The following is a 12,851-nucleotide window of genomic DNA, read 5'->3' as shown; positions in this document are numbered from 1 at the left end:
GTTTGTATTACTCAAATACATGATCTGGTGCTGCTTCTGTGCTTCAGCACAGAGCTCCTGGAAGAAATCCGTAACAATGGCAGAACCCTTTTAATTTTTGTACAGAAATCACACTGTGTTTACCAGTGACTTATGTGCCCTGAGCCTAGGCAATCTGGTTCCAACTCAAAATTAATAGTTTCATTAGGAGTCACTTTACTTTGTGCACTAAATATGGTTAAGAAAAAAGATCTTATGATAACTTAGCTTTGATCTACTTGGGGGTAATAAGATTATCTCTTAATAAGATACAGTGACAAGAGAAGGCATCTCCCCCTTACTCAACTCAGCTCTAAGGGGCTGAAGCAAACATAGCATTAAGCCTTGTGTCTCCTTGAGTCTAAAAATGACAGTATCTGGATATAGTCAAGCTAGGCTGACTCTATCCATTGGCTATAGTACTCCATCGAGAACTGCTTCTTGCAGATTGATGATGCCACACAGCAATTTGGCTTTGCCTTCGTCTGACCCCAGCCAGCAATGACGAAGCCAGCTATTCCAGCTTCAGAGCGTTTCAGGATTTCCTTCTTAGATCAAGAAAAAAGGATATGACCTTTATCTGAATCCTACACTCTGCAAACCTACGTGCATTTTTTTATTATGGTTTATCATAGTTGGGATATTTCTGAAATTCATCACAGGGAGAATAATGATAAAATCTCTTTCTAATTTTCTGACTGTCACAAAGATAGTTAGCATCATTTGTAAGCTAGCACTGTGCACATTTGCCTATCAGGAGTTCTGGGAATAGCTTGTAACAGTGATTGAAGTCTGTTGATGCATACTACAGTGTAAGACAGTCAAGTGTGGGACATCTTTTGTTCTGTTTTTATATAACGCTTACTAAACTACTTTCTTCTACCTGTCAGGGGTCTCTGGGTGCTACAAGAACAATATTTTGCTGGTGACTCCATAGGGTGTTTTTTTCCTGTGTTTTCTGTTAATGTTTTTACAATCTTGCATCTATACAATTTATATTATATATATATATACATATATATATATATATATTTCTCAGAAATATACTCTGGGAAGTGTTAAATAATGCCGTTGACTATGATATTATAGTAATTCCTAAGAGCAGTGGGCAGGAAGCGGAACAAAAAGAAGCATCTCTCCAGTGAATACACTGGAGATACACGAGCATCATTGTGCCTCAGTGCAGTGCCATCCAGCAGTCTGAGGGAAATCCACTTGCTAAAGCCAGCCCATCTAATTCTGCAGCCTGGTATCATCAGAGCAACGGAGAGTCTAATCTCCATGGAAAATGATCAGTTCAGGACTTACTACTGGGTTGTGTATTGAGGCTGCATTTGGAGGGAAACGTAATGGAGAGAAACGTGTAGTACAAAAGAATCACAGCCTGCTTAAAAGCCACTTTTGTGTGCAAGATGGAGATTACTTGGCTCTTTCAGAACATAGTTCTTCACACCAAGAACACCGCAGTATACAGCTTGGATGAATGGACCTCTCAGGAGCAAGACTTAGCATTGTGTTCAGAAATTTCAAACATTGTTCCCAGCGTTTGTATTAAATTAGCTGTGCCCATACAACATCTTTACTTACCTTTGTCTCGATGTATTCAGGATACTCACCTGCTTATTATTTTGTGCCCTGATCTTTCAGTGTACCTTAGCAATTTGATTTCTTCATTCCTTCTGCCATCCCCTATTCTCATTCAGATGTAATTCAGCGGCTTCTAGCAAGTATCTTTGTTTCTCCTTGTTTTGTCTCTCTCTTTTGTGATCTTCAACTTAAGCTTTCAAAACCTCATCCTAACAGTAGTCATTCGTATAAGTAACTCTTCTACAAATGGCTACGGGTTCTTAGCAGGTAAATGTGGCATTATACGGATAAATTACTTTTTTCTCCCTTTATGGCTGGAGATAAGGAGCAGCCTATGAAAGGCCTGACTTCACAGGTGAAAAAAAAATAAACTGTTTGCAGAGCTGTTCATAGCAAGATTTGTATCTTATTGTTTTCCGTTTGTTCATGAGCTGTGTCAAGGATGAGTAGTGATTTTCCAGAAGAGGTGAGAAGAACAGTGAATAGTAAGACTGCCATCTTCAGCTGATTAACATTTAATTCCTGATGCTGCCTATAGATTGTGTGGTGGGTAACTGCAGTGAAAGAAGAAAGGAACTGTACTTGGCTATGTTTATGCTGAATGTGCTGAACATTTCCCATTACTGACGTTGCTGATAAATCCAAAAAGTCTGAAAAGAGCAATTTTCACCTGGTCACCCCCTTTGCCCTGGTGCATGCAGTGACCCTGATGTTAGGGGTGCTAGGTACAGACCTCCCTAGTGTGGATATTTCTGTTCATGGGGCTATCTCAGCCTCAGCCCCCAACTCAACCTCAGCAATTGCACTCTGTGAAGCAAGGAAGCACTGAAACTTTAGAGTTGAAAGCTTAGGAAAGTCTGTAGGAAGGGGAGCCTTCAAGGATGGCAAGAACAAGGAAGGACTCCTTACGGACCATACAAACTGGTTCTTGAAGGCAAATTAGCAACAGGGTGAAAATTCTGAAAGCAAATAAAGGGGGTATTTGGTGCCACAATTAATCCAATAAAAGTCTTTTAAAATGCTGGAAGAAGTACAGCTCTATTGATATGATGCCCAGCTCAAGACTTGCACTGGCAGTCATTCATGAGAGATTTTCAGGAAGCCTTCAAAACATTTGTGGCTAGAGCATATCTTCCTCAGAAAGTTGTTTAGTTGTTCTGTGAAATGTGTGCAGACAATTAAAAGCCCTCAAAATATGTCGCACCCTTCACGATGCTATCAGCACTGTCAGGAGAGCAACAGTTCCTTTGAATATTTGTCTATCAGCTTTTGGTGGTACTTCGGTGGCCTGCTGCCATCTTCCATCTCGCAGCCTGTGCCATTCTTTGTGATGAATGTTCCTAATCATTTTAGTCAGCTCCAGAACGGACTACTTAAAAATCTTTATCTGGGCTGTTACTGTGAAGTTGACAGAAAATAGCAACTTAAGGACAAAGCACTGGCTTAGTCTGAGGATTTTGTGAGCCTCAGTAGGGCATATGAAGCTGATTCTGCAACCTGCTGTTCCTTTCTGGCCCCTTTCTGCTGCACGAGGAATCAGAGTGGGCTCAAACATTGAAGACTGTCTTTGCAGGATCTGTTACTGTCATTCATCCGCCTCAATAGGAACTGAACAGAGTCCAAAGAGAAATTCATAACGATTTTAGGTGACCTACTCCTACCATAGACCCTAGTGCTCTCAAACTGAAGAAACAGCACTGAGCAGGGTTATGGACCTTAGAGAGAAGTTGACAGGGTTATGTACTTGGAAAGGGATCCCAGTTCAGGAAATACTGCTTTCTTCCAGAGAGATCCCCAAATTGTTATTTCAGGCCCCATTTTCCTGCTTGTTTGTTCATCATTGTATTTCCCAGGGCATCTGAAGGACAAAGAGAAATCCAGGCTGCTCTGTGAGCAGATTTGCCTTCCTTTCACTGCTGCAATCCCCTCACTTGCCCCTTTTGTCTGTCTGTTTTCACATGACCAGCTCATACACAGGTTTCACAGCTTTTCCAATGTCTGCAAGCCTGCCTGGAGCAGCCAGGTACCTTTCAATTTCTCCAACTTCTTCCTCTGAACAAGGGACAACAAACTAGGTGGCTTGTCTACAGCCACGCGCTTGCTGATTGACAATCCAGCAATTCAATTAGGGCACGAGCTCTCCTACCTTTCTCTGTAATGAGGTCGTTTAAAAGTTCCCTGTCTTCTGCACAACAACTGATTTTCAGGACACTTGCGGTAATTTAGTATCTTTGAGACTTCTGAACAATTTGCTTCAAATTGGCTATTGGGCTCAAAAGTTATTAAGGAAAATTGGCAGTTACATAGACAGAAAGCATAATTTAATGGCTCCTGTTTTCTTAGGAAAGCAGCCCAGAAATAACAGGCGTGTTTCTATGCTGCAACTCATTATTATTCCACAACCAAGATTTAGCAGAGTTCATCAGTGTAAGTAGTTCTCATTGTTTTTTTTTCAGGTTGTGGTTGTATTGTATCCATACTGATACTAAAATGACAAAACTTGTAAAATGCTAGCAATCAAACTAGATATATGAGACTAGGAGATATTCCTGGGCAGGTTTGCAGTAAGAATAGAGGCACCCTTCAGTCACAATCCTTAATGAGAAGGTTGCTATATTTATGCAGCTAACTGTAATACAAACAAACAAAGAGAAGCCACAGGCTGTTAATGGGAGAATAGGAACTGCCCGTGTTTCCACCAAAGATTATTTAATTTAAATACTGCTTGCCAAGTTTACTCTGTCCTATTTTATTGCATCAGAATGCAATAGAGAAGATGCATTGCACTCCCGTTTCCCTTCACTTGCATCCCCAGCACAAGATTCTCCTTTTGGCTGGTGTTCCAGCACACTTATTTCATGAAACTCTATCATTTGAGCCTAACCTTTCTGATCAGTCAGCCAGGAGTAAAACTGGTGCTGAGAATCTATTGTAAAGGGCAAAGAAATCTATGCGGGCCTCACCTCTACAACTCAGTACATCTTGCCTGAAGCTTTGCACATAGCAGGGTGCCTTGCAATGATGAAAGGACTGCCAGTGTGAAAATAGTTGCTTCCTAACCAAGTCCTGTGTTATGTTTTGTGAGTGAGCTCACCTGCACGAGCCCAAGTAGTGCTGAATCTGCTGGAGGTGTTCTCCAATGCCTACTTCTGCTGGGGAGCAGATGTTAATGCCTTTGAATTGGGTGCAGTGTTATTCAGAACCATTAGCACCCTAGTTATCTCATGCAGTAGTGCACTATACCAAAAATCCATACTCTTTGCTACAGTGTTGTTTGTTGTGCAAAATGTTCCTGAAAATGGGAAGAATTACAAGATTTTAAACAGAAGTATCTCTGAAATACATAAATGTAGCATACAAAGGGAAAATTTTCTCTTTAGCATTTTTTTTCAGTGAATTTCAAGAGAGTTCATAACTCAAAATTGCACAACGTACTTTTAGATTCCTTAACATTTCGATGTTTAACTTACGACATGTATATTTAGACTTGCTGGTCCCCTCCTGCAACCTGCCTCTTCAGTCAGATATCTGATCTGTGATTTCATATCCTTTTCTTGCAATCTCTTGTAATTTAAAGGCAAGAAATAGGTTCAGCATAAAAAGCCACATCAGTATGTGAAGATGTAGGTAAACACTACATTGATAGCTGCTTCCAGACATAAAGGAAAACATACTTTTTTAAACATCTACGAGAAATTGCATACCCCCAAAGTTGATAGGCAGAACATGTCAGTGAGACAGGTCTGATGCTGTGCCAACAGTTAGGCTCTCCTGCCTTGTAATGGTATTTCCCATGATTTTTAAGTGGAGTACATAAAAAGAAGCGGGGTTATTTCTGCTTCCAAGGCCTAGCAAAATACTCCTGGTGAAAACTCCCCTGCCTGGCATTGTGAGAGGGAGGATCTGTGCTGTCAACAGTGCTGAACTCTCCTTGTGCTGCTTTTCTGTCCTTTACCGCTCTCTTCTGCTCTCCTGAGCATCACTGTAAGTTCTTTATAGCTGCTATTTACAGTGTTGGGCTGTAGTCAAGAGGCACTGTTGAATTATCTCAAAATAATATTAGAAAACAAGTCCCACCCACTGACTAAAAAAAAAAAGCTGAGAAGATTGCACAAAATTACAGCAATCGATTTCTCATTAATGCATCTGAAGGGGGAAATCACCTAGAGGAAGATGTAAGAGCTCACTTTTCATTCAGAATGCTCTGATCTACGAGAAGAAACATTATTCAAATTGTTGACAGAAGCAGACCTTTGCCACATGAAGTGTATGTTCATACTGGGTATGAATAAAAGTTCGAATTTTCTGCCTGAAAACTCTCCCTTGTGTGTTGTTGGAAGCGCTCATGACTGGCGATGAACTCTCCCTCCTCTTCCAGTGATGCCAGGTTCAGTGACACCTTAGGACACCTGTTACCTCAGTGTCTCTGCGTGTCTTATAGATATTGGAAGAGAGCTCTAACAAGCACATTCAACGTTTTTAAAGGCTTTTATATTCCCTAAGGCACTCGAAAAATCGACATCCTTTGTTCCAAAGTGATCTTCTCCCTCCCTCCCTTTTTCTTCCCCTCCTTCCTTTTTGCTTCCTGTCGCAATCACCTCAGGTTCAGCAAATGCCTGAAGAATGGCCTGGTGTGTGTCGGGTTCCCACATTAATTAGTTCAGATTTTCTCTGAACTAGCTGTGATAGATCATTCTGCCAGCCTCACGTCTGCAGTACATGAAAATTGGCGTAGGTAGAGTCAGCACGCAGTATGTGAGATGCAGTTATTTACTCTCACTCATCTCTTCTGATTACCTTTGGTTTCTCAAGGTCACCACATGTATTTGCTTCTTGCTGTGGATAATTTCCGCAGCCTTTATTTAATCATTCTGAGAGATTTCTTTCATCCTCTTTTAATGCTTGTGGTGTACTCAGGGCTTCTTGTGGGTAGGAGATAGGGAAGAGGAGTCTCCACAGGCTCCACAAATGTGGATGTTTGATAAGATAAGAGAGACAGCTTTCCTTGGCACATAGGGAGCAGGCCATATTTTGGAAGGAGGCTCATGGTGCTGTTTCATTCACCAAGAGCTGCTGGGTAAGGCAGGACGGGGCACTGCCTGCACCTCTGCCCAGACACCCCCACGCCAAGCACATGCAGCCCCTGTGGGGCTGGTTTTCTGATCAGCAGCACCATCTTTAAAAGCAGCGATTAAAATCCAGCACTGGCTCTTGCCAGACATTTCTGGGTCCGCAGTGCCCAGTGATTTGCCAGCCCTCAGTTCTTTTGCTTGAAGCCAGCTTCTGCTGACGCTGCTGTAACGTGAGTTGGTTCTAGCTTGGTGAAATTCAGCGGCGTGGTATTTGAATATTTATCAAGCTGCGGAGAGTTAATGCAGTATGGCATTAATTAGCCTTTCTGCCTGTCTTGTTCTTTTTTTAGATGTCATTCTTAGTTTAATAAATTAGTTTCTGGGAATGAAGTCGAGTGGATTCCAGGGCCCATGGATGGTTTGCTTCACGCTGCAGCCAAGACGAGCATAACATTCAGAAAACGCAGAGTGTCAGCTATGAAGGAGCATTAAAGACATGGCAGCTTTCCCCCCCCCTGCTCCCCACATCCAGGAAATTCCCAAGAAAATATCTGTTAGAAAATTGACATGTTTTCCTCCCAGCTTTAATGATTGTACTAATGGCTACACAGCCTCCTAATCAAACTGCACGGAGCTGGCTTTCCTCATTCTTCATAGGCGACTCACGCCACATCTCTCTGAAAATACTGTTATTTTAATCCCATCACAGCTTCATTAGTTCAGCTTTCAGCAGCGGTTTCTGCTTGCAAGTGTGTTTTTTTTTCTGCATGAGTTGTGTAAAACCCACAGCTAAGTGCTCTTGGGGTGGGATTCTCAGCCTGATGCAAGTTACAGCCTTTTATGCCAGCTACATTTCTGGCCCGTAAACTTCAAATCATCTAGTCATATAAATATCATTTCATTTCTTCATATGTTTATGCCCAGCAATACCTCCTGAGGATCGGTGCACAGCCAATATGGAAGAGGAAATTGATTGTAAGCATGCCTTTTCTGAAATAATATCACATTTCCTTCACAATCCAACTGGGGTGCCATGATCACTCAAAGCAGCACAGAAAACAAACACTTCCTTTGGGTTTTGACTCACGAGGTATTGCTGTTCTCAAGCAGATGTTCTAAAAATGTTCTAAAAATGTCTGGAGACATCTCTGCTTATTTTATTTTTATCATCCCCAGGAAGCAGAACCTCTCTACGCCCAGATCAACAGACCTAAGAAATAGCATTGGTACAGGCTTGTGGTGCTCCGAGACTCGAATGAAACCCACCAACCTGTCAGGCCTTTGGCTTTCATGCTTTTTTCCGATTGATTTTGGCTGGCAAGGATAGATGATTGCCCTCCTGGACTGGCTCTGCGAGTGTTCCTGATGATTTTTGGCAACCAATGGCAGATTCCTATGGCAGCACAAAATAAAAACTCCCTGCTTATCACACCAAGAGTCCAGCCCTGTCCCCACAAGTCATGGGTATCCAGACTAGGAAATCTTGCTCCTCGGTCTTCTTTTCAACATTTGTTATCTTCTGTATGCCACATATAAATAACGAGCATCTGAAATTTACTGAGTATCAGACATTCCTTTTCTTTTGAGCAAAAAGCAGAATCTGTATGTAGCAGTGGCATTATCATTCAACAGCCTTTTGGGCACAAGTCGGCACTTTTTATGTCACGGTGACATGTTTTTCATCATCATTTACATCAGGCTGATCCTGACTTATTTTTTTTTCCCTTGTGTAGGCATATTTAAACAACAGCAACAACAAAATACTGGCAGTGTCATTTTTTTTGTATTTCTTATTCTGTAGTTTTGTATGAGTGACAGATCTAACAGCAAAACACCTCCTGCGGAAACGATTCCTAACTTGAAACCACAGAATAAAACTCGGTTGTTTATCCATCCTGACTGAAAATGTTGCCAAATGTACCTTTAAGTTCTAGCGCATCATGAGGAAGAAATGCTGCTTTTCTGTTTGAATACTCATGTTGTGGGTAGAGGAAGGACATCAAGTCCCACTGATGGAAGAGATGAAAGATTCACTATTTCCTAGGAAACTCTAAACAAAGTACAGAAAAGGAATATTTTTATTTCTTCGATATCTTGCTGCTGTAATGCTATGCAGACAAGTGTTTTCTTCTCTGTGTGCCATTTTTGATGAAAAAAATCATTTGCCAAATAATACTGGTATGATTCTGGTTTTGGGAAGTTGGATGGAAAGGACTTTACAAATGGGACAACGGTGGCATGGATTTTGGAATAACGAACTGATTCTGTGATCAAATCGTTCATCTTTATCACTTTTTGTACATCAGAAAAATCAAATGGGATTTTTATTTTATAACTTGAAAAAAAATCTTACTGTTAAACTCTTTAAATGTTAAAGGGGAAATGGCTTTAAGGAGTTCGAATGAAAATTGCCAGTTTTTTTGTAAATATAAATGTTATGAAAATTCTTTTACTAATGCCATTACACGGTAGAGAAGGTAGCAAGTTGCAGTGCTTGGGAGGTGTGGCAAACCCAATTTGTGGTTCTCACATCACATACGTTTTTTCACATGCTTACGATAATGGGCTGAAGCTCAAGTGCATTTGCCAAAAGCAGTCAGCTTGTCAGCAACTAGTGAAATTAATGGGAACACATGATTTTATGATCTAGCTTTTTCACACAGGCATACTCCATGTACGAGAACTCACATTTCATTGGCATTCCTTTACAATTCCAGAACCTCTGCATAGAAGTCATCCAACTGTTTACACATAGAATGAAAGAATTTAAAACTTCCGTTTTTTTACATTTATGAAGCAAAAGTGCAGTGTTTGGGTTCATATGTTTAGCACATGATTTTCATAAAGAATCTATATATTTTTGCCCTACAGAGAATTGTTATACAGGTCAAATGTGTTTTCCTGATGTTCCTATGCAGTTACAGTATATTGAATTTAGTGGTTTAACACTAAAAAGAAAAAAAAAGAAAAAGAAGAAAAAAAGGAAAAAAAATAGAAAAAAAAAAAAGAAAAAAATAGAAAAACAAAAAAGGTTAAAGAAATTAAATGATTAATCTGTTTTTAGGGTTATTGTGCAGATTTTGTTTTTAAATTGACACATTAGGATTTGCATTTTTGTCATGATTAAAATAGGCCTGGAGTTATAAATATTTTACTTTCTTTCATCTCTATTATAAGCTAAAAATGGTTTAGAAGGCAGAATACCTGGGGTGGCAATTGTGGATACGTATAACCAAATCTCACCACATGATTCCAGTCTTTTATTTTGAATTAGAGAAATTAGAGAAATGTGCGTTACAGAATGTATGTGAATGAAAAATTAGCTGTGAATAGACCTAACAAACCTGCAGAGAAGAGAACTTTTATCCCCATCCACAGTCGTTTGATGCTTATTTCTTAGACATGTGCAAGCAGTTTTGTAGCAAATCTTATTTTCCCATCAGAAGAAAGGTCAGTTTTCTAACCGGAGACAATGAATTAAAACTTGGTGGGTTGAGCGTTTTGGGATTAAAAGCAGAGGTAAAAATGTTTCTGAAGGACATTGCATTAAGTATATTTTCCTAGTTTGCACAGTGGTGCTACCTTCTTCTTCAGTGGCTCCTTACAATTTTGTCCTACATACGGAACCACGAAGACAATTTTGATTCATCGTAGACATTTGAGGTTTAGTCTAGTCAGCGCATCTCCAGTTATGAGGTAAAATGTTGAAAGGAAAAGGAGAGATTTATGTCTCAGAGGATCCATTGACATCATATTTGTAGGAAGCAGATCATTTACATAGTCCTTGCAACAAATAGGTGCGGAGGGAAGGAGGCTGGGATTTTAGTGTTTTGGGAGAGACAGCTGGACCATCCCTGTGGACCACTGTCCTACCTTTGCCAATGCTCGTAAATAAAACTAAATTCTGAATTGTCGTGTCATACAATTAGATCGTCTTTGTCATGACTGAGATGCTGATTTGAGAGGATTGTAAGGCCTCTGCACTGTACCAGTATTGTAGATAACTAAAATATCCAGCTTGTGCAATTGTTTAATCCCTCGTCCTTCACTAGCACTAAATTCGTCACTTTAAATTTAAAAACCAGGGAATCCCACCGGCCATCTTGTTGTCATCCCCCGTAGATTCTTGATCTTTACCTGTCATGAAAAGATATTTTGATAGATCGTAGTCATCCAAGTGTCTGATGAAACCTTTCATCTAATAACGTACTGGGCACCTTCTTTGCAAAAATGTTTACTCCGTGGTTTTCATTCATTTTTATTTCTGCATTCTGACACATATTTTTTTAATAAAGATGAGAAAGATAAAATGACTGTTGCAGTACATTTCTAAACCTACTTTAACTTTACCTCAGATAATGACCATTTGTTAACACATACGGACACATTATTTTTAACTTTATGTATAATGCATTCAGCAACAAACAAAAAAAAAAAAAACAAATTTTTAGAAATTTTCCATTAATTTCTGTAACACACCATGTAATACTGTTATGAATAAAAACATTTTAAAAAGGTGTCATTTCACTAAGTTTGTTCCATAGCTTTTGCTCTTCTGTGAAAATTCTGGCATTTGTACAGTGCAATGTGAATATCTGTCATGACCAAAATTTTTGACAGGTACTAAATAATCGGGAAAGAATATCTGAGAAAAATAACTGCCTCTATTTGGAGAATACCTCTTCTTAATCACCCTAGTTGTTGATTATCTTGCAGAGGCTAAACTTGCTACTTTTAGATGCTGCCTCCCTAGTTTTGGCCTCTTCTGGGCTGTTGGAAACATTGACTGTTTTTAGTCACCTCCTGTTAAATCCTGTGTTCCTGGGGAAAACGTGCTGTGTAATGCTACCAGAGCCAGAGCAATTCTGTAGAATGAGAAGCTGCAAATCATTTTGCTCGAGGAAGATTTAAAATGAAAATTGTGCATTTAAACATGACAGTTTTCCAAGTTTGTAGTAAAACACCAAACTTTCCAGTAATGCACACAGAATTAAAGCCAAACCTTGATCCAGAAAATGTATTATTGGTCCCCTTCTTTTCCAGTGGGACTTTTCTGCCTCGTGTGGCACTGTGTAAGGTAAGCTGAAGTGTTCTGCTGGTGCGAAGCTCTGAGGCCACAAGTAAAATGCAATTGCTTGATTTTCAGAGGAACTAAGCACTGGATCTTTCAGCCAAAATGAAGAGTAATGGTTTTGCCAAGAAATAATGCAAATATGGAAGAGTCCACATTGAAATTTCAGGATAAGAAGTATGTGTCTATATAAAGGAAGAGAGAGAGCAGTATGTATGCACATATATTTAATTAAATGTCTTCTTGCTGTCCCTTTTTCATCTGCTGAAAGTGTCCAGTAGGTCATGCTGCAGCATTATGTGTTACTGCAACTTAGGCATGGTAGAAATCTGTGGATTGAATGTAAAAGTATCCACCTCAAGTGTAAGTAGGTAAAGAAATGATCCTAATTTAATTAATGTTTACTAAGGCCATGCTCTCCTGCAGCAACAACAACTTATTTAGCAAACAGTTTTCAGGATCACCGTGCAGTTTTACAAGGACTCTTGACAGAGCTCTTTTTTCCATGTCAGCGACTTCTGGGAACGAATTGTTTGTACAGACTGGGAATACTCAACTTGAACTGGTTTACGTTGGATCAAAGGTAATGTTGCTTCCTTTTCTAAGGTTGTGGTATATATTTCCATGCACCATTTCCTTTTTTCTTTCTTTTCTTTCTGAACAACTCATGTCCTATCAGGTTCATAGTTTTCTGGTAAATACCATCCTCATTCAGAAGAATATCATTTTCAAAGCAAGAAGAGGGGATGGTTGGTGTCAGTTTTGCTCCAGAGGTTTGGATTCATTGTCTATAATTGTCTCGTTAAGCCAACATGGAAAACACAATGGTAAATGAACGAAGTGAAATCCCAGAAAGTGCAGGTTTTTAGTAAATGTGTGACATTGGCCATCTATTCCACTCAAACATTACCACTATTGCTGACGCTGTCAGTACTGCCTCATGCAAGGCTCCTGGCATCTGATTCTGCTTCTGTATGGGAAACCAGTGGGACTCGCACCTGTTCCCATCTGTGGCCTGATGTTATTACTACAAAAGTCATGATCTGTAAGAGTTACTCTATGTACTCTCGTAACAAGGTCTTGCACAAGCTGGTCTTCTCAGT

At 39.9% G+C, this 12,851-nt stretch overlaps 1 protein-coding gene across 6 annotated transcripts in view; it reads left to right on the top strand.

Moving 5' to 3' along the window:
• DAB1 (DAB adaptor protein 1) overlaps positions 1-11,195 on the top strand; it is a 144,494-nt gene extending 133,299 nt beyond the window's left edge. For 4 of the 6 annotated variants that reach the window (XM_082766429.1, XM_082766428.1, XM_082766426.1 and 1 more), the window contains one exon: positions 7,854-11,195. In XM_082766429.1, the coding sequence (XP_082622555.1) occupies positions 7,854-7,891 (38 nt within the window). In that variant the 3' untranslated portion in view covers positions 7,892-11,195. Of the gene's footprint in view, positions 1-7,601; positions 7,653-7,853 lie in introns of all 6 variants that reach the window. The other 2 variants (XM_082766425.1, XM_082766424.1) reach the window with 1 other exon arrangement.
• Positions 11,196-12,851: the final 1,656 nt, after the last annotated feature.

Source organism: Aythya marila (genome assembly GCF_965140915.1).
Source record: "Aythya marila genome assembly, chromosome: 8".
NCBI lineage: Eukaryota > Metazoa > Chordata > Aves > Anseriformes > Anatidae > Aythya > Aythya marila.
The sequence above is the reverse complement of the archived record's forward strand: the minus strand, read 5'-3'. Positions and strand labels throughout refer to the sequence as shown.